Here is a 24,161-nt window from a genome sequence, read left to right on the forward strand (position 1 = left end):
AGAAGAAGAAGAAGTTTTAAACATCATTTTAATAAACATTTCAGTATTTTTTTATTAAAATAGAACGACCTGTGGGGCGGCTCGGTGGTAGAGGCAACACCGGCACCGGTCTTCATACGGCTGGTCCGGAGCTCAAGGCTCTTCTGGACCATTCGCCCATAGTGCGGACTGACTATTCAGCTACATGGTATTATTAAGTGTAGTATAGTGAACCAAAAATGGCAGAAATATTGCTAGCCATTTCGATAATTGAACAACAAAAATAAATGTTTAAAATGTAAAACTTTCCTCTGCAAAATTATACAATGAGTTGTTCACAATTGGATATGCAATCAACAATCAGTGTGTTCTAGAAATAAGCAATTGAGTTGAAATTTAAATGTTTTCCATAACTTGTATATTAACTTTTTTTTATTCGAATTGAACGGCTTTAGTCATGTTTCTCAAAACTATTTATCAATAATTCTCCTTTCAATTTACTTAGCTATCACTATCAATATACTAGTAACCTTATCCGGGGTATGCTCGGTTGCATATTCTCTTTTAATGCTTACCGAAAAACAACCATGGAGAAAAAATCAACAGGACGACAATTCGTACAAGTCCCATTTACTTGGGCCAATTTTTCCATTCTATAAACTAGTTATTTAAAATAAGTTAATGATTCAAAACTATCCGATTTCAGCTTATGTGGGACAGAAACAAGTTTGAAAATTAATTTTGTGCTCTTGTCTTAATAAAAACAGCATTACTTTATCGATATGGATAAATTTTTTTGACAGTGCGGTTAACTGATTATGACTATTCCATTACTAGGCTTTAGAGTCCTTTGATCCGGCGATCTTTGCTGGTCTTCTCACACGATAGGACCGGAGATCAAATCCCACCCAGATAGCCTCTTCGTACGCAGGACTGTCTACCTTGCTACGGGTAAAATAAAGTCACCATAAATTACACCAATTTGTACTGAATGTTGTGAATACAAAACTCCTATTAAAAGGATTTAAAATAATACAGCAAAAGCACACCTATCTCCCACTTAGACATTTCCCCGGGCTGGCAGTTTCATATTCATTATCTTATCGGAAGAAAGTCCGAATGTCAACATGCACACTGCGAAGAGTAAATCAAACTAATGTCCTACCTTCACTGTACCCTGCACTTTAATTCCGGCAAAAAGTGCAATTTCAGTAAATTACTCTCTCTCTCTCTCTCTCTCTCTCTCTCTCTATTTCTGTACCTCAGTAAAAACAAAAACCCTTTTGGCCATTGCCATTTCCCATGCAAAACCCCATTTGCTACCGATGTCATCGTTGGGGTTTCGCCTGTTTTTGTGGTATCTTCTTCCACAACAAAAACCAAAAAACAAAACCGATTATTGCAATGGCGTGCAGTTTTTTGTCTCCGGCCGGTATCCCGCTGCACGGGCTGTCCCTTTCGATACGTGGCACATGAACGTCACTCGTTTCAATTTGTGATCAAGTCAGTTAGTCATTCCATCGGACATTTTGCTACTGGTTTTTTGTTATAAATTTCCAGTGCATTACTTTACTTGAGGTCCATTGCAAACATTTCCTGCCCGTCCTTTACCCGTCCGCACAAGCTTCCACCTAGTGTCCCATCAGGTTTGCACAAATGCAATCGGTCACTTCCGACCGACTGGATCGTGTGTTTCGTGTGGACTGACCTAGCCACGATAGCGAAAGATAGCAATCATTGATGGTTGCTTCTTGCTTGCTGTCCCATGCCGATGGAGGGGGGAAATCGGGGGGGAAAATGCAATTTAATTGCACCCCGGATTAGGTATGTCCGTGCACCAGAGTGAGCGACGTCAGTTGAAAATAAACTAAAGCATACACAACACAAAAAACGGCAAGCTTTCACAAAGCACAGATAAACATCGGTCAACCAGCCACGCACGCGGACAGTTTGGCGTCAGATTGACTTCCTCTTTTCCGGTGTGCCGGCCCGCACTACCCCTGAAGCTCATAGGACACGCGGGCAGCATGGTCAAAGGCAAAACAAATCCTTTCCCCAAGCGCCACGCAACCGAGCGCGAAGGATAAGTGCAAGTCCAGTGCAATAAAATGCACGGTGAGTGCAGATATTGCGCAGTTCTCCCTTCCGGACACTTGCCCCGAATGGTAGTATCCTTTGTGTGTGTATGTGTTGGCGTATTCATGCTAGGGAAGGTCATTTGGGGGAAAAAGGAATACAAAACTGCAGGAAGCATCACATGCGCTCCCTAATCGCTTTCAAATCGATTTCAGTACAAAGTACACGGGTAGGATGAGGATCGTTCTCCTCCATCCGTACGTTATCTCGAGCCAGAGATTGGCAAATAATTCAACCTAATAAATAAGTGAAATTCAATTTATTCCACACCAAGCAAGGGTGACCTCTCCGATTGGCCTCCGATTCGGTGGAATTCTTGGTGGACACCCCCCGGACAGGGAACGCGTTCGCGTCCCGTCAACTGGTAAATTCTGACGGGACGGGCAGAAGAATAATTTGCCACCACGGATTCCTGGAAGCAATATTAGCGAAATGAGTTTTCTAATCATTTACAAGCTTGCTTCTCTGCTGCTATCATTTCACCTTCCATTTTCATTTTCAGTGCCAAATTCTTATGTAGTTGGTACTTCCTTCCATCGGTTCTTCAAGGTGCTTCGCTAGCCTCCGATTGATTCCCAAAAGGAAAGGTGGCTTCGCGTGCTGTGCTACCCGCTCATTCATGTATGCAACAGCGTTGCACCTCTTTGAAGTCGCGGCAACATACACCGACCTGACAAGCAATTCACCGTTGGTAACCTTTGATGTTCTACCCGTTGCAATTGCTAGTTTGCATAGCAAACAAATGGTTAGCAAGCGAATGGCGGCTGCCCTACCATCGTCATACTGCACAATTGCCATTGCCATTCTCTTGATAGCCAAACGCAATGGGTCGGTATTGGTTTGATAACTTTGCAAATTGATCATGCAATTGGGGAAAAGAATACTGGCCAACAATAAAGGCCAATTGTGAAATGACTGGAATGCATCATTAGGACGGGTAATCGAGCCAGCGATGAATTCGAAGGTAAACATTAAACCACAAATAATGTCATTTAATATTTGCATTTGGCGATGATACGTTTGATTTGGGCCCATGCTGACTTGAAATGGACTCAATTGATGTTGACAACGATACTAATCATATTGAAATTATCTTTGAAAAATGTTATGGGAATAATGTTGGTTGTACCAGCATTACGGCCAGACCGTTCTTTATGAATACAAAAAAAATGTTGGTTGTATATTCTACACCAAAAACAATTTGGCATAAGTTGCTAGGATAAGTTCTGTACTGTACAAATCTCAAGTTAGCAGATTTTTAAAAGAAAAACAAAAAAACACAATACACCATTACTAACAATATTAAGGAAACACCAAGGACATTATTTTGAATAATATCCTTTCAATGCCATTCGAGCTTTTTTACTTCACAAAAGTTGTAAAGTTTGACACACAGATGGCGCTTCCGGCCGTTTTCTCCGGTTGCCTTCTCATTGTCTTTACCTTGGCCCGGCTGTCAAATTTGTTTGTTTACATTTCACAGGCCAGCATGCCGTGTACGCGATTGCTGCTGCAGTTCTTGCTTTAGTAATGACTCTCTCAAAGAATTTGGAGAAAAAAATTGGTAAAAAAATCAAACGGTGCCAGCTGCTCATTGAAAAGGATGCTGGAACTCAGTTTTGTGATGATCCAACGGATGTAAGCTTTGTGTAGTACGGTTGTGGGTGGCAGTATATCTGATGATCTCCCTTCTCGTAGTTTATCGTAATCTGCAACGCGGGCCTTTCGACAGGTTTACAGCAAGAAGCTCTACTAGCAGAAGCTCTGCCGCATGGACCGATTCAACAGGTCCGGTTTCCTCCGGGCAAATCGTACTGCTTCCTCCATTGTACGTCCAAAGCTAGTGCTCATGCGGTGTATATGGCGCTGAACGGTGTTTGTACGCTGGGTCAAGATGGAGCCGTACTGCTGCTGGCATTTTGCAATGCCCTTCCTCCGTGTCTGGATAATAATGGTCCATGGTGCAGCAACAATCTACCCAGCGGTCTGATACTGGAACGTGATTTTATCGACGAGGCAATGGAAAAGGTTCTGTTGGAAGCTGTTAATTGTGACGATAGTGAAGCAACCGACTTGCAATTCAAGAAGACCCTCAAGCATCGCAAAGTAAAGCATTTTGGGTACGAATTTGTTTACGGAACAAATAATGTGGATAAGACGAAGCCGCTGGAACGAAAAATACCCGCCGTGTGTGATGAGCTGTGGAAAAGGCTTCAAAATTTGCACCCCGAACTGCGCTGGCACGTTCCGGATCAGCTAACGGTGAACCACTACGACCCCGGGCAGGGCATACCACCGCACGTAGACACTCACAGTGCCTTCGACGATCCAATACTATCCCTCTCGCTTGGAAGCGACGTAGTGATGGAATTTAAACAACCCTTCTCGGGGAAGCAGGTTTGTGTGGACTTACCTGCCAGGTCGCTGCTAATAATGGGCGGAGAAAGCCGATACGATTGGACGCACGGTATAACACCCCGCAAGATGGACACGGTTCCAGCATCGAACGGTGGATTGACTGTACGCAAGCGAAAGCTTCGAGTTTCGTTAACGTTTCGACGATTACTTCCGGGCGAACGTTGCGGTTGCCCATTTCCCAGCCTCTGTGACACCGCGGAAAAGCAAACCATTTTGCTGGAATGTCACGCGGCACAGGTCGAAGCACAGAACGTTCATCGGGTTTACAATGAGATAGCGAAACATTTCAGCGACACTCGACACTCACCATGGCCAAGGGTAGAGGCGTTTGTGCGATCGTTACCTGCAGGGGCGGTTTTGCTAGACGTTGGTTGCGGAAACGGAAAGTATCTAGCTTCGAGCGAATGTGCTCTGATGGTAAGAATAAGCAATTGTTTACTAAAATATTCATCTAGTAGGTTGGTGATGGTTTATTGGTTGTTTTTTTTTTTCACAGCTCGGATGTGACCGTAGCGAGGGTTTGCTGCAGGTTTGTGTGGATCGAGGATTCAATGTGCTGCAGTGTGATTGTCTCGCAGTACCGTTCCGCGACGAATCGGTCGACGCCTGCATAAGTATTGCGGTCATTCACCATCTAGCAACCGATCAGCGACGCAAACAGGCCATTTCAGAGATGGTACGCGTGTTACGACCCGGTGGTAAAGCGCTGATTTACGTGTGGGCCAAAAATCAGGAAGCTAATGCGAAAAAATCCAGCTACTTGCGGCAAAACAAACACAACAACAAACCAAGTACTCAGAACGATCCAGAATCAGCCCAGGAAGGTTCTCCGATGGTGCAAACGGAAAATGTTATTGTTGGAGCAACCGATTGCACGCTTCCGGTGCATACAAACCGAACACAGTTTCAACACCAGGATTTGCTCGTACCGTGGCAACTGCGAACTAGCGAATCGATGGAAAAGACCACATTTTTACGGTACTATCATGTTTTCGAAGAACACGAGCTGGAAAAACTCTGTCTGGACAGTGGTGATCAAATCACGCTAGTCGAAAGCTACTACGATCAGGGAAATTGGTGCGTAGTGTTGGAAAAGAAACATCACTCAAACCCAACCACGGTCGACTAGGCGTCACCGGTTTCTTCGTCCCCAGCTTTGGCTACGCTGTAAAACTGTACCAGCTCGTCATACGAATAATTGTCGAGCAATTCAATCAACTGTGGCAGCTTGGTTTTTACGTTCACCCCTTTAAACTTGAACTTGTCGATGTACAAGTCCGTGAGAATGCCATAAATTCGATTCAGTATCGTCGGCTGCTTCCGAAATTCCGTACCGAGCGATTGCTGGTTGCGAATGAGCGCGCGATACTCTTCGGCCAGCGTATTGAACTCGTCGTCGTCCCGAATGTCCAGATCGAGGAGAGCCTGGGCGAGCTGATAATCCTTGGTAAGCTTATTGTAGTGTAGAATCATGGGTTCGATGAGCTTGATCAGCGAGGGAATTGTGGATTCGTTAATGGCTGCAATGAAACAACAGGATCACCGTTAAGGAAACGTCCAATGCTTTACTTACAAACCTCCGAAACATCAAGAGTACTCACAAGTCGAAATTTCCAATTTTATCCGCTTCTTCGTCGCTTCCTTGGTGATGAAATCCTTCAATATCGATATGGTGGATATATTGTCACTTCGAAAAGTGGCCTCCCCTTTACCATACTCACAGACCAGCATCGTGCCGATGAACACGTGCCTAAACGTGTACTGCACCTTACCGCTTTCGTACAGCTTTTCCGGCAGCTCAGGAATGCTGTTTATCATCCAGTTGTGCATTTCCGCCTGGCTGAAGGGTCCTTTGAGCGTCAGCATGTTCATCGGTCGGGCAAGCATCTCGTCCGTAGCATTATGTACGATCATGTGCAGCGAAAGTGGTTTGATCGGGTAACGCTTCAGCTGACAACATTTGGGCTGCAGGTTCGGTGTGATGTACACCTGCAGCGTTCCGCTTTGACCCTCGATGGTGCGAAACTTTAAATCGATACGGTTCGTGTTTAGCTGGCAGCGATAACTCGCCAGCAGACTGTTTCCGCTCAACTTGTCACACTCACTGAAACTAACGACGGCGGTGTTTTTTTCCACGTCCAGCAGCGTGATCGGTGCGTCACACTGCAGTAGCACGTGCTCGATTGGAGTTGGTATTTCCAGCGAGAGCAGAAACGTGGCATCGTCCTTCGACAGCACGAAGGAATCATTTATCGGTAGCATCGGTATGGCGGACAACCCAGACGAAAGCGCCTGCGTGGACAGTTGATAACGTTCCCGTTCCTTGGCGATCGTTTGCTCCAGCTCGTAAATCTCGGCCCTTATGCGCTGCAGTTTCGCCGACGAATCGATCGGTGTTCCAGCGGTCTTTTCCGCGCTCGTTCCATTATCTCCCAAACTTTTGCTAATGCATTGCGTCGTCAGGCCGAATATACGCCCCGAGTACGTACACACTATTATCTCCGTGTAGTTGGTCGCTCCCACGCATCCTCCCTGTAGGGCCGATATGCTCTCGTTGAAGTTTTCGCGATAGATTTGCGTGCATTCCATTTCAAACTGATACTCGTCGGAGTTCATCGCAAACACCTGCAGCGTTCCGTCGCGCCGTCCGACAATCAGCTCTTCCTTACCGTCGCCCGAAAGATCGTAGGTTGCAAGGCACGTGACGGCACTCAACATACCTTCCGCCTCGCGATCGGCGACCAATACCTCTCGTTTCACCTCCGTTGATAGCAGGTTAAGATGAAACAGTATCACACTTCCGTCCGTGAAACCACACAGAATTCTATCTCCTATTCCCTTCGGTGCGTACAACACCGTTGGCACACTCTCAAGCTCCAGCGTTTGGCGTACGCGAGCATGCTCGAGAATGCGCAACACCCGACCGGAACAGGCCAGCACCGTTATCAGCCGGCTGGTGTTGTTTGGGCAAAGCGCTGCCACGTCCACGATCACATCCCCGCACAGGTACGAGCCCACCTCTTTGCAATCCCGATAGTGATTGTACACGTGATTCCCACAAACCAGCAGATCACTTCCGCTGACACACATCGAGCGGATCGTTTCGGTCAGGCTCGTCTCAAAGGCGAGAAATAGTTTGCCCTTTTTGTTGAAACCTCGCACCTTGTTTTCGGAGGCGGTGAAGATTTTATCAGCCACCGAGCCCGACTGTCCGCCCAACTTCACCGCTGCAATCTTTTCGTTGGGGAGCGTTTTGAAGTGGACCTGCAGTTCGTCCTTCTTCATGGAAAACACCTGCAGCACTCCATCCTGATCGCCGATGGCCACCTTTTGCTGTTGCTTGTATCCACTGCTAGAGCCGCTCGCTGTAATGTTAGTTGTGGGGGGCAGCAGTTGTAAGCAATTTGGTCCTGTTAATCCAACGTTGGTGTAATCGACGCGAGTTAATTCCAATTCCATCGCGGCAAATTTACAGCTTTCTAAAACCGAGCTGAGCTGCTTTTTAAGCAAGGATGATGTTTTGTTTTTCCATGTTCACGAAACCATGGCAACTAAAGTGGCGGTTGAATTCATGCGACTGCGCTTTGGTTAGCCAAGAAATGCACCTGTTGCATTGAGGCATGCATTTGAATTGTTTACGTTACAGATTTTGCATGTGTAGAATTGTGTGACTGTCCTTCAGTTGTTTTAAAGGAACAATATTGATTTTTATTTGCTTACAAATACTAACTAGACATATTAATTTACCTAACTTAACAAAACCCGAAAACAGGCACAATACACTGGACATACAAAAACTGGTTCAGCACTCGTAATTTCGTACGATTGAGTGGCTAGATGTTAGGCACTTTGCCCTAAGTTTGTAAGAGGACACAAATTAGACTAAAGTATCCGAATACTTTAATCCGTAAATATATGGAGTTTGAAGGAGAGCTTGCGATCGATTACTGACTCCAGTTATTTTACGTGGTCAGACCAAGGGATGAGGGTGTTATGCATCCTCCCATTAACGACCCTGCGCTCGATTGTGGTTGAACGCATTTCGCACCTGTAGGGAAACACAATCGCTTGGTGTTGTTCTTGACAATTTTCCACTCGGAGAGATATTGGGTGTTAGCAGTCAATCCCCCTTGCAGACCTATTCCAAGATATGCCAAGTAGCGATTTGTGTACTGGATCGAAATATCATCAGCGTGGAATGGAACTTAGTACAGTAGGGGTCCAAGGACACTTTCGGCACAGTTCGGAAACGGTTAAGATCGAATTGAACCCATCTGAACGATCGGTGTGTGCTGATCAAGATAACTCTGTATTTTCTTACCCAGATAAACAACCTTGAACGCGGAGTTTATGCAGGAGACCATCATGCCAGATATTGGCAAATGGCTTCTCGATGTCAAGGAGAGCCGGAACGGTGGATTTAACCTGCCGCTGGACCAGAAAAACTGCACCTTCGCATGGGTGTCGCTGGGAACACAATGTGCCTCTACTTAGCCGTGAACTATCCGCTCAAATCAAAGCCGTAGAACGGATTTGATACCCCTAACAGATGTCCTAAAAGGCTTTTACCATGCGGATTTCCGATTTCAAAGCATCTAACGACAGGCGGTTTGGGCGGCCCTCAAATAGCCGAAACACCCTTCGTTACGAGCCTGTTGTTCTTCTACCTATCACCATTGAGCTCGTCAAGTGTTATCGGTCCTGACTTGTCATTTTTATTATCTATAACTTAAGCTAGAAGAAATCGGAGGTTACAGGTACATCAAGGTGGCGAATACAAGAATGAAGCCCTTAAACGTTCCTTTCGTCAAGAGGGTATAATTCAACAGTTCACCACTGCGTATAAACCTCAACAAAACGGGGGGGCGGAGCGAAAGAATCGTTCGCCGGTGGAGATGGCTCGTTGTATGAGTCTAGACGCGCAGCTGCAACACACGTATTGGGCAGAAGCTGTGAACACGGCCACATATCTGCAGAATCGGTTACCGACGAAGCCCATAACGAAAACACCGTTTGAGCTCTGGACTGGAGAGAAGCCTGACCTCAGTCACCTCAAGATGTTCGGGTCGTGGGCATATGTATGGATACCATCTGAGAAGCGCTCGAAACTGGATGTAAAATCGAAAAAGATGCTATTTGTAGGCTACTCTTTGCAGCATAAAGCCTATCGTTTCATCGATCCTGAAACGTACAAGATGATCACGAGCAGGGATTGTCGTTTTCTGACACATCGGGATGTTTGGGAAACCAAACCTTCGCAGGGAAGTATCGTGCCATATCCATTTTCTTATCCGATGATTGGTAGCAAAGCTGATGAAGATCCCGTTGTTGCAGCACTCGAAAGTGGTAATGACGAGACTCCAGCAGCTACATTCTCCGAAAATGACGATGGCCATGACGATAGAGTTTGATGGTTTCCAATCAGCAACATCGAACGACGAATTGGAAAGTGATATTGAAGATAACTCTACCTGTCGCGAAGATAGCTTGGAGATTCAAGCATCTGGTATGCAGGAGGAGCCAGAAACATCTGTCCATCAAGAAGGAAGTTCTGTTCCTGTAATTCGACGAACGGAGCGTTCTACAAAGGGTATTCCACCAAAGCAATATCAAGACACCGTGCGCATAGCCACCCAATGCCAAGGGGGAACCATGCACATTCATAGAGGCGATGGCTAGCCCTGTACGTGACATGTGGATGACAGCTATGAAAGAAGAGCTGCAGGCGCATGAAGAAAATCGCGAAGCGGTCTTTTATACCGATGGATCCCGGTTACCCGAACACACAGCAGAAGGACGAGGTACCCATGCCAAGAAACGAGGAGCTTCAAAGCCTGGTGGGTGCTCTCCTGTACGTTGCGGTAAACATGAGACCAGATATTGCAATCAGTGCATCAATTATAGGCCGCAAGGTGAATAATGCAACAGAAGCAGACTGGACCGAAGCAAAACGAACGCTACGTTATCTTCAGTCCACCGCGGATTGGAGTTTAAGAATCGGTTCACCGGGGCAACTGGAAGTGTACGTAGATGCAGATTGGGCTGGTGATGCGCCAACAAATTGGATTAGAATCTGCCGAGTTTGAGGAGGAGTGTTGTGGAACATAGCAACCTCGTGAGTTAGGAATCTGGTAGGCGTTGCTTGTATAGTTATGTAAGATGAATAAACTTAGTCAGTTGTTCTTTTCCACTCGTAAGAGGAAGTACCTTCCAACAGAGACCGCTGCAATGAGATGATGGAGTAATTTAATTTGCGAAAATTTAAAAATTGCTATTGGCATAATCGCTATTGCTATTTGCGATTAAAAGTTGGATTCGTATCAACAATTCCTCTGTTTCTTGTAGCTATGATCGGTCAATCCTTCTATATCCCTGTTATGCTTACGTTTTATACGGTCAGGACGATTTTTTCCTTGGAGCGCAAATTGCATTTAACAACTTTCAACATGTTTACGACTAACGCGATTCCGTGATTTTTTTTGCTTACGTCTTCTTATCTCCTTTTCTTTTTTCATTATCTCTACTGTGGGATAATTTCGTCCTGTAGTCTCTCACCACAATGAGCTGGGCACAAAAAAAAAATCATACCACCAAATTTGCCTTCACGTATCAACAAACTGGTGTACTCATAATGTCCCCATTTTCCGTAGGTCCTGAAGCGCTTTAGAAGGGTTTATCACTATGGTCGGAATAACAAGTTAGTGCCATCCAACGACTAGTACAGGTTTCTTCAAACATTTGATCACTTATAAGAGCGTAGTAACTTGGGAAGGCCTCGGAAGGTGGATTCCCTTATTGTACCTTAAAACACTGCGAAACATCGTATGTAAAATATCCCAGTCAAAACCGTAAAACCGTTAATCATTCAAATTTCAAACGTTTTCGTTGTTATTGTAAGCTGAAATTTAAAAAAGGGAAAACATTTCGTGTGATCTTACTATTACTTATAAGGTCTTAGTTTTTTTTTCAATTCAAAATTCAATTTGAGACATTGTTTTATCTGATATCAGTGATAATCTACAATTGGTTTAAAAAAACAGCTCCCTTAATTGTAGCACCCAATCCCGAAATATCGACAATATTGTGAATGATCAACGATGGCTTCGTTAGTATGCGTAGTTATAGTAGCAGTCCTGTTGCACATGGGATCCTCTACGCTCGTATTATCGTAGCATGACGTGTTGTCCTACAGGTGTGACCAAAGTGCTGTGACCTTTGCTCTCTTTCCCCGAGTCCTTGTTTGCGAGAGCTCAGCCTGTGCGACATAGCTACAGCGTTGGTTCATCTCTGACATTCTAAGTAGTATCGTGCAGGAATCGATAGGGTGCAGTAGTGTACGTTGAACCATCAGCTCAGGCATTATGGTGGTGACCCGGTGGAAGTGGTTCTGGCAACCAATATGCCTATTACTAGTCGTTAAAGTGATCACTGTGCTTGGTGCTAATAGTGTGGAGGATTTGTATGAACAAAAACTCGCCCACGAACCTGAACTTGCTGCTGCTGATGGTGAATTTGAGTCACTGAAAGAAATCTTCCGACAAAACTTGATAAAGGACTACGCGGACGGTGTCGCTAACCGGCGGCGTGATGAGGATGAAAAAGTTCTAGAACAAAGAATACAAAGCTTCCTGCGGGAGAGCACCGTACGCCACCAGGCCGAAGGGAAAAGAATGCGTCGAGATGCGAGCGACGCTGATGCGGCCATCGAAGCGGACACTGCGGAAGGTAAGGAAAGAACGTGTTACGACGTGATGCTGCTGGGTCGGGTCAACAACCTTGGTAACAAGTGTTTATTGGATGGTCTCGCAAATGGTAACAATCATGGAAACGTTTGGCCCGTCCCCGCCGTTTAACCGTGGCTAGCTGAACGCACTTTCGCTCGCAGTTTGAAATCCAAACAGTTCCTTCTTGATGTAGCCACAGTCGTGCTTGTCCAGAAACTTCATAAACAAACTCATGCTCATCGGCTGATCATCCGTATCGGAATCTTCGTCCATCTCGCAGAAAAGTTCCTCCCGGAACCCGGACTCAAAGTGCCGCAACGCCGCCATTTCGTTTTCGCTGTTCACCGATTCTGTTTCGCTAAACTTGATCTGTATCTTCTGCCATTTGAGAGGTTTTATCGTGCGCCAAAACTCTTGCGTATCGGTCTGCTGTCCCTCCACGCAAATGATGGCCGGTTTGCCGGGTCGCGAAAATCCGGTCAGCTTCAGATCGCGCGCAGTTTTGATGATGGTTTGACGTTTCGTTTTGCTTTTGAGATGATGCGAGTATATCCATAAGCGTTCGAACACGATCCGTTCGGTGCCGGGGCCGGAGCGTTTGCCGTGTGGAGCAGTTTGGGTTGATTCCTTCCTGTCAGCGGTTTGTTGCATCAGTTCGGCAAAGTTGTCCTGTATCCAGCCAACCACCTGATAGACGTACGGTTCGTCTCGTTCCACTACCTCCTGCTCAATGTATTGCTCGATCTTGCTGGTGAGCATGCGTTCCTGATCGCGCGGGATCACTGCCGACCGAATGACGATCCGCGGTATTTCCAGCGCCGGATAGAGATGCGGAAGTTCCACCAGAATCTGTACCTTTTGGTTCGGTAGCAGTGGCAAATCGAACCGGTAGTCCAGTTTGTTGGTCAGTCGAAGAGTTTCCCCGTTGATGTAGCTGGTCAGATTGTCGATGCAGCCGTAATCGTCCACGTGAAGCTCGCCGGGATTGCAGAAAATTGCCGAAAGCATTTGAAATTCTTCCAGCTGCTTTTGGAGGCCATTTTTCAGCAAAGCCCTCTGCGCTTCCTCCGCACTGCCATCGGTCATGGTCGGTGGATATCTGTGAATGATCAAGGAATGATGCATTGTTAAATGGCGGGTGTCTTCTGTCTTCCACGCAGCGCGACAGCTTTATCTGAAAGGCTTCCGTGAACGAGGTCAGGTGCCTGTTAATTTCCCGGTCGACATTTGTCTGCTTCGTGTCGGCAAATCCATCTTTGCTGCCGCCCTTCACCAAAGCGAAACCAGCAATCGGACGATGAATGCCACTGCTGTATCATTTTATCGAAGGGTAGGTGATGTTTAACGATGGAAAAAAAACAACCTCCTTTAACCGTTTTATGTTTACTTCCGCGTGAAGGTGAAAGGAAAATTCGAAAAGTACCACGAACATCAAACCGTCACTGCACGTCACTTCGACTGTGTGTCCATTGCGCACCTGGGATTTGTGGCGGTGGTCAACTATCACGACCAGGAGCTGAACGTGTTCGCGGAAGGCTCGCCCGTCTTTCAGATCCACGAAGATGGCAAGACGGAGCTCGTGCAAACCTTTGGCCAGCCAAACCAGAACACGGTACACCTATGGGTGCACGGCAAACATGTGTTCCTAACGCACACCTACATCAATCTGGACGCTAGCCGCTCAAACGTCTGCCCGCTGTACCGATGGGCTGGCTACTACTTCGACGTGGTCGATCATATGCCGTGCTACAACTCCGTGCACATCGAGGCGTTCTCGATCGAGCAGCAGATGTTTGTTGCCGTTGCAAATCAGATGTCGGCCGTGCAGGGAAAGGACACGTTTTCGGACATATTTCTACTGAACCCGGACACGCAAAAGCTGGTGCTACATCAGCGCATCTATATTTATTCCGTGTCGGATATAGCGTACTTTTTCTTCGAAGCACGTGAACGTCGGGAACACTACCTCGTGACTGGTAATTCGCATGAGGACGGTTCCGGTTCGGCTGGAAGCAGCTCGCGCAACGTAGACCAGAACTCGATCGTGTACAAGTTTGTCGATGGATACTTTGTGCCGTTTCAAAATTTGGAACTTACTGGTGTGAAAATGTTCCTGCCGGTTGTGGTAAGTAGTAGTAGTAGCGGGGGGTTTTTTTAGGCCATTTTGTGGAACCATTACACAACACGTTTCCTTTTTGTAGCATGAAAATGGAGAGTTTCTTCTGCTCGTGCTCTGTCACGATCAGCCCCTGCTGATCTACGAATACGACGGTTGGAAATTCGTCCCGTCGCGCATCGATTACACGGGCGAAGCGTTTGCTGCCGGCGTATCGCACATGCGCGTCTATCGACACATTGTGAACGCAAGCGTGATTGTAATTGCCAACAGTAATTTGTTTGGAAAGTCGATCAATCTGTTCACCCCACAGTACGGCGTGCAGAACGATTTGCGACAGGTGTATGCACACTTTATTGAATGGTGCGAGCGAATGCACGAACAGCTGGCGCAGGTGAATTTGGAGCAGCTGTACAATCGGCTAATTAGCTTGCCGAACCATTCACCGGACGGTGCACGCATCGTGCAGAAGGATCTCGAGATGCAAGATTCGTCGGTCGGATCGATCACTACCAAAGCGATACACACCAAACGGCTGCTGGTGGATGATGCCATGCTGTCGTACGTGATCGAGGTGAACGAGTACGTGCAGCGGGTGAAGGAAAAGATGGATCTGGTCGAACAAACGATCCATGGCAGTGTGCTGACAAATGACACAGTGCGCTGGAATGGTGATTTGGCGGTTTCCGAACTAATAGCACCGGCCGGACAGATGAAACAGCTCGACGTGAAAATGCTGAACAATGCAGCGCACAAGACGCGCCACGCAGAAGCATCGAGAGGCGATACAGTCGAGGACGATATGATCGTGGTCGATCGTCTGATAGTTGATCGGATCACCGGTGTGCAATTCTTTAACGGACATGCGGCAGAAAGTTTGCTTCTGGTTGATGACCCACCGGCGAAATGGCGGGACAATTCGCTAACCGCCAAAAAAGTAGTCGTTGGTGGTAATCTGTTCGTTAACAAGCTGATCGACGGTATCTTCTTTCACCCGGCGAACGTCCTACTGCCGAATGTGAATCAACTATTCAGCACAAAGAACTTGATGGTAAAGGATTTAAGCGTGAACCGACTGACGAGCAAACGGTTCAACTCTACCGATGCGGTAGCGGTGCAGCGTATGATGGATCAATCGCGCACGCTACTAGCTAAAGCGCGCGGTGCAATGCCACAGGAGTATGGCAGCGATTTCGAAACCATCGACGCGGACAACCTGCAGCTAACGGGTCTGTTCAACGAGATTGATCCTCGCGTCCTGAGCGAGCACGTTTTGCACGAACAAGCGGCAGACCAACAGTTTGCTGGAAAGCTGGTCATAGATCAGATAACCGCGCATCGTGTGGAAGTCGTTGATGCAAAACTGTCCGGAGTGGAGATAGCGAACGTGGCTCGTACTACTGGCGACCAGCAGATGATCGTTCAGGATCTACAGTTTGTGCAACCGATGCTGGTGGACAGTTTGTTCCTGCAGGATCGTCTAAATCACATTCCCGTAATGGAGGGAAAGCTGCAGGTGCTGCATCTAACATCCGACGAAGTGCAATCCATCACCGGTACGAAAACTTTCGACTACGTTACGCTACAGAAACCGATCGAGCTGCAGGGCAAAATCAATGGAGAAAGTTTGAGCAAAATGAACCCAATCATGTCGATCGGAACCGATCTCGTGCTGAACGGTGACTACACCATCCACGGCAACGTAACGTTCAATGGACCACTGTGGGCGCATAACATTCTAAGTCCCGGAGGTGTACACCACCTGCATCGGCTAACAACTCACGGTTTGCGCTTAAACACGGCACCTCCACGGGAGCAGGTGATTAAATTTCTTCAGCCCGTGTTTGTAGAACATCTGCACGCGGATAAGATTAACGAGCTCGATGTGAACGATCTGGTGCCCCAGACGGCGGGAGCAGTTCAGTATATTACGGGACGCAAGACATTTGTTTCGGAGCTGAAGGTTGATGGCGTAGCCGATGCGAACGAGATCAATAAGGTGGATCTGAATCAACTGAATCGAACAATCTTGCGCCGAACTGGTCCGGAGCAAACCATCGAGGGAACGATACATTTTGACACCATTATTGCGCCCATCGTAAACAGTGCCAACGTTCTGTTCGAATCGAAACGCATCGATCGTCTGCTTCGGCTAGATACTGCCCAGAATGTAAGTGCACCGGTGCGCTTTGAAAACTGCACCATACACGTGAGCCGTTCGCTCGTAGCGCAGGAAATACGCGCAGACGACAATCGGTCCACCGTGTATGGGTACGATCTGGAGCACCTGCTGCAAGACACTCTGACGCTTGATAACGTCGATGAAACGATCGTTCCGAGCATAGCGGGTCTTAAGTCGTTCCGAAATCTCACCATCGGCCGGTTAGTTCTGCAAGACGGTGCAACGCTGAATGGCATACCGGTGGAGAACTTGCGGCACATTCTTGCCGCCGGTGATAATCGGACAATCCTCAAAAACGAACCGTACCACTTCCAGAGCGACATTACGGTAAACGATCTCTTGTTCGAAGGTTCCATAAATGGCATACCGAAGGACGCGTTTTGCCGGGCCTGGCTTATGTACGGTGGCAATCAAACGTTTACGGTGGGACAAACGTTCGACCATGTTGCCACGGGCCATCTGTATGCTTCCGGCAAGCTTAATGAAGTTACGATGGAACAGCTGGTGGAAAATGCGTATCGCACCGATCGCGAGGAGCACATCGAACAGGCAGTGTTTCGTAAGTTTTTCACCGTCAGTACAACCTCCGTCGCGGTTCGCATCATCTAACTCCATCCATTTTCTATAGATCAAGGGATCGTTACATACGAACCGTCTACCGTTGGAGGTTTAGTATCAGGGCTGAATCTGTCCAGCGACATGCTGCTGAAACAGTGCCCCGAAATACAAACGCTTGAAACGATGCACATATCCGGCGCGCTGGACGCTAACGGGGAGTTGCACATTCTGAGCCAACTGAACGGTATCAATTTTCCCAAGATGATGGAATTTTTTAGCCCCTCGGAAAATGGTGCCGGGACGGAAAATGCACCGATCGACATGGACGTACACGGTAACGTGTACCTCGAGCATGATCCAACCGTCATCCATCTGAACGGCCACAATGTGCAGAAACTGTACGGCGAGGTGTGGCTATCTCACCGACCAACGGTGCTCACTGGCCGTTATCATTTCGAAAGTGTTGAGTTTCAAAAAGAACTCCATCTGAAGGTAGGATTCCCGGGTAAACTATTTTTCCTCGAGAACCTTTCGATCTAGCTGTGCATTTTTTATCTTTTCCACGCAGGATCAACCGATCAATCAGCTGCACTGGGACGACGTGGAGGCACGGTGCCTGAGCGGAAGCCGACCACAAAACATTACGGCACCGATGGAATTTCTGGCCGAAGTCACTGTTCGTGCCGGTGCCATTTTTCAAGATATTCACCTGCAAGGATCCATCAAAAGTACCGAAAGGTGAGAGCGATTGATTACCTTGGATTGCGCGTGTTGCCGTAGTTGTGTCGCTTGCTAGATTTCCCGGCAACCAAAACCAAAACAAAACAAATCGTGTGTGATTGTGTGCGCTGTCAAAACAATCGCAAATGACAGTTGGCAGAAAACGCATAATAATAGTAGGCGTAGGGCGATGGTGGTTATAATTTTGAATTAAAATATAACATGTTTCTCTTTTTTTCAGTTCTCCCGGCATTGATGTGGTAGAATATGATCAGTTTGCACTGCGCCATCACCAACCACAGGAAATTGGCGGACGGTGGCAGTTTCATGATGTGGAGATACACGGTAATTCTGTCTCCTGTGTGCATTTCACCCTTTGTTTAACAATTCGCTTTTTATTTTTTGCTCTTGCAGGAGACTTTAATCCGAAAACGCTCAACGGCTATGACGTGGAAACTGACTTACTGAGGAAAGATGTTCCCGTTGGAAACTTTACCGCTGCAAAACGATTCCGCGAGCTACACACAGAGAGCATCGTTTGTGCCCCTCCGTGCGTCATACAAGGTGTCGATATGGACGAATGGTACGCAAATGGGTTACGATTGAGGGGTAATCAATCGATAGAAGGAACGCTCCACATACACGATGCGATCATCACGGGGAATCTGGAAGTGCTAGGCACGGTGAACGGAATGCAATTTGACGCCCAACACTTGCTACTGAAATCGTTGCCGCAAAACGTTAACGCCACCCTGAGACTTGTTACGAAATTTCCCAAGGAGAACATCATTTTCCCACTAGTGTTTGAATCGCTGAATGCAACGGCAATCAATGGGAGGAACGTGGAGCAGTTCATGACAAACGTTGCGCTGATAAGTCAAAATCCGCTAATAGTCGACATTCCAGTTACGCTCGTCCAACCGTTAGAGGCGGAAGAAACGGTGCTCGAAGCAGACACGGTTTTTGGCACAAACGTTACACAACTGCTGCTAAACACTTCCTATCGGAAAGACATAAACGCACTAGCGTCACAGGTACGGTCGCTCAACAGTGTGAACGATAAGCTGGCACAGAGTGTGTTCGAAAACAGTCCCGTGTTTAGTCATTTTGACAAAATGAAACCATTCGCTGCACAAACAGTACGTATGCTCGTACTGCCCGTTTCGATTCCTTCCGGACCGATCGATTTGATTGTCGTGCACAGCGCCGAACCCGATAGGCCTTCCGCCATTGAGTTTTACCATTGGAGCGATAAAAAATCAAGCTTAGTGCCTGCCAAATCTTTCCCACCGATTGTTGGCCGCGATCGGGAAATCGTAAACGTGAAGCGACTAAACTTTGGGCCCCGACAGCACCTGTTTGTTGAGTTTCTTCTGCAGCACGGGAGCAACCATTATGTGCAGCAAATTTTAGATTTGAACACCGAAACCTCGGGCACGTACAAGTTTACACCGCTGTACGTGATGAACAGCACCCGGGCACGGGATGTCATCTGGATGAGAATAGTAAAGCTGGACTGTATCGTGATGTACACGAAAGGAATGGTGGGCCTTGAGGTGCGTTGTGTGCGCGAGCACAACCTCGTACAAATACTGGACGTGCGACAAATCGAAGAAACGGTTGTGCCGATGCAAATTGTCGCCCTGGAAAATCATCTCATCGTACTGGACAACAGCGAACGTATACAGGTTTGGCGAGCAACGGCCAACTTCTACCTTAAGCATCACCAGACAATTACCGTTTCCCACCCATCGTACCTCAGTGTGGCGAGGTATGAAAATCAGCTACTGCTAGCCATTAATTCAGAACACACCCCGAACACGGCACATCACGGATCGATTGAAATATGGCGCAAAGCGCTCACCGCCAATGCCACATTTGCGCAACATCAGCTGATACTGACCAAACTGCCGAAACAGCTGCAGTTTTCGGTGTTACCGTCGAAGGATATGCTGCTGTACACGCTGACGGAAAATTGGTTGCACCCGTTGGTGGTGTACCGATACGAAGGAGTGACCGGATTCAGAGAAATACTGACGACGAATACAATTCGTCAGAAAGCGAAACGAATGTCGGTGCTGAAGCTGCGGCTGGCGCGGAAAGAAATCGTAGCGATTGTAGGCCCCGAGTCTACAGATTTTGTGCAAGTGGTGTTTGTGTAAACGTTAGTTTGTTCGTGTATCGATCTTATATTTATTATTTATTCCTAATCGATGTAAACGATTATTTGTGCACGTTGGCTGAAATGGTTCAAAAATATTTAAATAGATAATGGAATTACAACTTTTGCGTTTGTTCGTTTCTCTTCGAATTGTTTTAAAAACGAAAAGATCGCTTTCAACTACTTTTAATAATGTGAATGATATAAAAAGTTTTTTGAGAAATTAAACACTAGTCCCTTTCTAACGGCTTTCTCAAAGTGTGCGTTTTTTTAAAAACGCACACTTTCTTCTTCTTCTTCTATTTTGTTGAAACAGGGTATAGCCTTCTATGCGTATGAGCAACTATTGTTCCCCCCACATATTCAAAGGTTAACTGTTTCGTTTGGGCTTTCGACTGAGTCCTAGGACTGCTCAAGAGTCATCTACCCGAAACGCACACTTTGAATCGTACGGCCGCTGTCACGCTTTCTGCGCTGCTCTGCGAATGACAGCCGCTGTCAAATTTCCACGTAAGCGTTCTTTCGTTTCCGGCATCGACGAGTGCTAGCGGACACATTTCGGTTAATTAAAAGAATTGCTCTGTAAGTTTTGTTTTTCGGCCCGAAAAGACACTGTATTGCTAAAATCGTGCGTCGGAAGGTTGGCAGACTGTGTGGCACATGAATGTTCGGCGGTTTGCCGGCGGAAAACAGAAATATTAGCCTCCGAAGTCGGTGTTGTGTACGAAGCCGCTTCATGATGGGACTGTCAACATCTCAGCGAAACTGTCCGGCGGCCTAGCTTTTGATGGCATGAGTCCGGCCTGCAATACAGTGTCCTTTCGACTGGAAGAAGCGAAATGGTGTGGTTGCAAGAGATAGCATGCTAATCGACGACTTTTGGTTGTGTTTTGTAATTGCAGTTTAATTAAACATCCTCCAACATGGCCAAGGCTAAGCGTGAGAAGAAGCCGAAGTCGGCTATCAACGAGGTGGTGACACGGGAGTGCACCATTAACCTGAACCGACGCTTGCACAAGGTTGGCTACAAAAAGCGATCCCCGCGAGCGATCAAGATCGTGCGCAAGTTTGCCGAGAAGGAGATGGGCACTTCGGACGTACGCATCGACACCCGCCTGAACAAGGCTATCTGGCACCGTGGAATCAGGTATGGAGCAGCGCGAGCCGCCCGCCTTGTGTTGGAATCTTGCGATCGCTAATCTCTGGTCTGGTTTGTCCCTACAGGAACCCACCTTTCCGCATACGCGTGCGCCTTTCCCGCCGCCGTAACGACGACGAGGACTCCCCCAACAAGCTGTACACGCTGGTCACATACGTCCCAGTGCCCACGTTCAAGGAACTGCAGACCGAAAACGTCGAATCGACGGAAGATTAAGCAGGAGCTATGGTGTTGAGTGAACGGAGACGGACGAAGCTTTGTAAATAATCGAAGGCTTCGTTTGCTTGGGCAGGGGCGGTTCGTCGGTGTGTGCGAATAAAGAAGTGAGAAGAGGAGAGGAAAAAACAACTAAATCCCACTCTAAACGCAGTGTTCGTTTGTTACTGTCCTCCGTGAAGTGTGTATGTGTGTATAGTGTCCAGGGAAGTGTTGGCTAGGATGCATCGAAAGAAGTGATCTAAGCGAAGATTCTGCTTCATCGCAGGCAGGGAACGTTTTGGAAATCAGCTGTTCTCAGCTCGTCTTAGTTGCTAGGTGATCTTTCGAAGGAAAAATGCTTGCTTGGATTAAGAGCACAAACGATGGCGTGTTTTTGTATTCTAAGATGAGTTAACATCTGTAGACTATTTTATTGGCATTACAAAATGTCTCTTCCCTCATCAATAATAACAAAACAATACGCAAATTTACTCCCTTATCCAGACATATGAGCCCTCTACACATGTTTTTCATACGAACGAGCTTTGCTACGTTCGAAGTGATAACGATGGCTACTAACTAGCTCTACTACCATTTCTCAATCACCACCTGTTGGTTTGTGGCGTGGCGTAGATAGTGAAAGTAGGCAGTGATATTATTGTGCAACTCCCGTTGATAATTGTTGTCTTCATCATGCTTGTGTGCAAATGCAAAACTGATCAAAATGCATGCATTTTTAAAAGCACCGTCTTTGAATGGCGGCGGCACGAGGGATGGCGTTTGCGCCACGTTTGCGCGCGCTTATCACAATGCATCGTGGACTGCCTGCACCAGCACGGTCATGCTTTCGATAGGTGTTTGCGGTGTAATCCCATGTCCCAGGTTGGCGATGTAGCGATGCTTGCCGAACTTTCGTACCATCGTCAGCACCAGTTCACGCAGCTTTTCGGGCGTTTGGTACATATCCTGCGGGTCCAGGTTGCCCTGCAGCGTCACATTCGGGCCGACCTGTTTGCGAGCCTCCTCCGGATCGATGGTCCAATCGAGTCCGATCACCTCGTAACCGGTTTGGGCTTGCTCCGCCAGTGAGTGCATTGCTCCCTTCGCGAAAAGCACCATTGGCACAGCGGGAACTTGTTCGTCCGCTAGTTTTCGCAGCAAATCGACCCGAATGCGCTTCAGGCAGGGTAACGAAACGGAGAGGAACTGTTCCTTGCTCAGATGGTCCGCACTGGACTCGAACACCTGCAGCATCTGGGCGCCAGCTTTCACCTGCATGACCAAATAATCGACGACCTGGTCGGTGAGAATGTCCAGCAACTGCTGGCTGGCTTCCGGGTAGTCTGCAAGCCATGCTTTCGCCTTCGACATGGTTTTACTGCCGCCTCCCTCGATCATGTAGCCCATCAGCGTCCAGGGTGCACCGGTGAACCCGAACAGTGGTACCTTGCCCTCGAGCATCCGGCGCATCATGGTGATCGCTTCACCCACATACTTCAGCCGCTCAATGGTGCCGGTCTGGTTGAGCCGTTCGAGATCGGCCGGACCGACGAGCGGTTCGGGCAGTACCGGACCAACACCCGGCTTCATTTCGACCGTAATGCCCAACGCTTGTGGGATGACCAGGATATCGGAGAAGATGATCGACGCGTCGAGATCGAACCGGCGTAGCGGCTGCATTGTCACTTCGCAAGCCAGTTCCGGCGTCCGGCAGACGGTGAAGAAGTCATGTTTGGCTCGCACCTCCTGAAACTCGGGCAGATAACGTCCGGCTTGTCGCATCACCCAAACGGGCACACGATCGACGGGTTCGCCCCTGGCTGCCCGGAGCAAATTATCATTCTTCAGCGGGGGGAAATCCTGTAGCGAAAGAAACGAGATCGGTTGTTGTTAATGGAAAGCATTGTTTGCACGACAAAAGTACACGTTTGCAGCAGGCATGCAGTTTTAGTATTCACGGAACAGTTTTACGGGTTTTATAAAAAGCCACACTTTGTTAAGGTTTTTTTTGGACTCGCGCTCTCACACTCTCTCTCTCTCTCTCAATCTTGGTTGGGTCGAATTTCATTCGCACTTACATCGCCGTACCCTTCACTTATTCGAGCTACTAGCGGTTGCGGTAGAGGCTGTGTTTCAAAGGGTGCGATTCCCTGCCGTGCCATTAGCGCTACGATCAACGTGGCCGTAACAAAACCGGCCAACAATCCGTACAAGAACCGCACGACGAACGGGCGAATAACTGGCTCGACCATGGCGGAGGCAGCGGCCGGCTGTGGCAACAATTTGAATTTAACTCGCGTGAACCTCCAGTTGAACCTTAGCAATTAAGAGCGCACCTTTTCCATTCTCTTTCGGTTGGCAGCTATAACGCAAATGAGACGATGAAATCACAAACGGGCCTGACTGCTTGATGTATGTGCTGCAACCGCGCGGTATCGTGCCGCGAGTTGGGAGATTAGGATGTTGAGGAAAGAAAGAAAAAAACACCACTTTTCGGTGCCGGCTACAGGACAAGGATTATCAGGCGAATGCGTTTTGCAATGACTCGGAAAAAGAAAATAAATAAATATATGCACAAACGTAATCGTGACTGAGTCCCGCTCCCCCCCCCCAGTACCCAATTAACCAAACGTCACCTTGTCGAATGTTGTTGACAGTTCAGCTGTCAACGTGCGAAGCGAGATGTTTTTTTTTTAAATTTCGTATTTAATCTCGTTGGATTGGAAAAGCAAAAAATGCATTTATTTCGTAATTTTATTTAACAATCACCCTCATCATAAATCATTTCTTCAACAAATTATTTTGATTAT

At 47.4% G+C, this 24,161-nt stretch overlaps 6 protein-coding genes and 1 long non-coding RNA gene across 8 annotated transcripts; 3 read left to right on the plus strand and 4 right to left on the minus strand.

Annotated features, from left to right (window-relative positions):
- Window positions 1-3,575: 3,575 nt before the first annotated feature.
- LOC118508065 (alkylated DNA repair protein alkB homolog 8) lies at window positions 3,576-6,087 on the plus strand. The gene is made up of 3 exons (XM_036047522.1): window positions 3,576-3,753; window positions 3,814-4,950; window positions 5,030-6,087. Exons 1-3 carry the CDS (start codon window positions 3,646-3,648, stop codon window positions 5,660-5,662), a joined length of 1,878 nt encoding a protein of 625 aa, XP_035903415.1. The 5' UTR covers window positions 3,576-3,645; the 3' UTR covers window positions 5,663-6,087.
- Window positions 5,629-8,247, minus strand: LOC118508064 (Bardet-Biedl syndrome 7 protein-like). Its single transcript, XM_036047521.1, has 2 exons — window positions 6,135-8,247; window positions 5,629-6,053 (listed from the first exon to the last, which is right to left on the minus strand). The coding sequence occupies exons 1-2, from the start codon at window positions 7,990-7,992 to the stop codon at window positions 5,659-5,661; spliced, it is 2,253 nt and encodes a 750-aa protein (XP_035903414.1). The 5' UTR covers window positions 7,993-8,247; the 3' UTR covers window positions 5,629-5,658.
- A 2,510-nt stretch (window positions 8,248-10,757) lies between these two features.
- On the minus strand, window positions 10,758-11,544 carry LOC118507105. The gene is made up of 2 exons (XR_004905586.1): window positions 11,345-11,544; window positions 10,758-11,307 (listed from the first exon to the last, which is right to left on the minus strand). It is a non-coding gene; the product is annotated as an uncharacterized LOC118507105 (long non-coding RNA).
- A 186-nt stretch (window positions 11,545-11,730) lies between these two features.
- On the plus strand, window positions 11,731-20,116 carry LOC118507103. Its single transcript, XM_036045106.1, has 8 exons — window positions 11,731-12,258; window positions 13,418-13,587; window positions 13,657-14,382; window positions 14,459-17,114; window positions 17,184-17,605; window positions 17,682-17,851; window positions 18,075-18,178; window positions 18,248-20,116. Exons 1-8 carry the CDS (start codon window positions 11,895-11,897, stop codon window positions 19,993-19,995), a joined length of 6,360 nt encoding a protein of 2,119 aa, XP_035900999.1. The 5' UTR covers window positions 11,731-11,894; the 3' UTR covers window positions 19,996-20,116.
- On the minus strand, window positions 12,286-17,980 carry LOC118507104 (RWD domain-containing protein 2A). The gene is made up of 2 exons (XM_036045107.1): window positions 17,870-17,980; window positions 12,286-13,356 (listed from the first exon to the last, which is right to left on the minus strand). Exon 2 carries the CDS (start codon window positions 13,341-13,343, stop codon window positions 12,393-12,395), a length of 951 nt encoding a protein of 316 aa, XP_035901000.1. The 5' UTR covers window positions 13,344-13,356; window positions 17,870-17,980; the 3' UTR covers window positions 12,286-12,392.
- A 332-nt stretch (window positions 20,117-20,448) lies between the features above and the next one.
- LOC118507087 (60S ribosomal protein L31) lies at window positions 20,449-21,518 on the plus strand. The gene is made up of 3 exons (XM_036045075.1): window positions 20,449-20,576; window positions 20,897-21,141; window positions 21,219-21,518. The coding sequence occupies exons 2-3, from the start codon at window positions 20,918-20,920 to the stop codon at window positions 21,367-21,369; spliced, it is 375 nt and encodes a 124-aa protein (XP_035900968.1). The 5' UTR covers window positions 20,449-20,576; window positions 20,897-20,917; the 3' UTR covers window positions 21,370-21,518.
- A 196-nt stretch (window positions 21,519-21,714) lies between these two features.
- Window positions 21,715-23,992, minus strand: LOC118507086 (uroporphyrinogen decarboxylase). 2 transcript variants are annotated; one of them, XM_036045073.1, is made up of 3 exons: window positions 23,688-23,973; window positions 23,430-23,621; window positions 21,715-23,211 (listed from the first exon to the last, which is right to left on the minus strand). In XM_036045073.1, exons 1-3 carry the CDS (start codon window positions 23,694-23,696, stop codon window positions 22,156-22,158), a joined length of 1,257 nt encoding a protein of 418 aa, XP_035900966.1. In that variant the 5' UTR covers window positions 23,697-23,973; the 3' UTR covers window positions 21,715-22,155. The 2 variants fall into 2 exon arrangements, with proteins under 2 accessions (XP_035900966.1, XP_035900967.1); XM_036045074.1 differs by lacking the exon at window positions 23,430-23,621 and having other exon boundaries at window positions 23,688-23,992.
- Window positions 23,993-24,161: the final 169 nt, after the last annotated feature.

Source organism: Anopheles stephensi, chromosome 2, assembly GCF_013141755.1.
Source record: "Anopheles stephensi strain Indian chromosome 2, UCI_ANSTEP_V1.0, whole genome shotgun sequence".
NCBI lineage: Eukaryota > Metazoa > Arthropoda > Insecta > Diptera > Culicidae > Anopheles > Anopheles stephensi.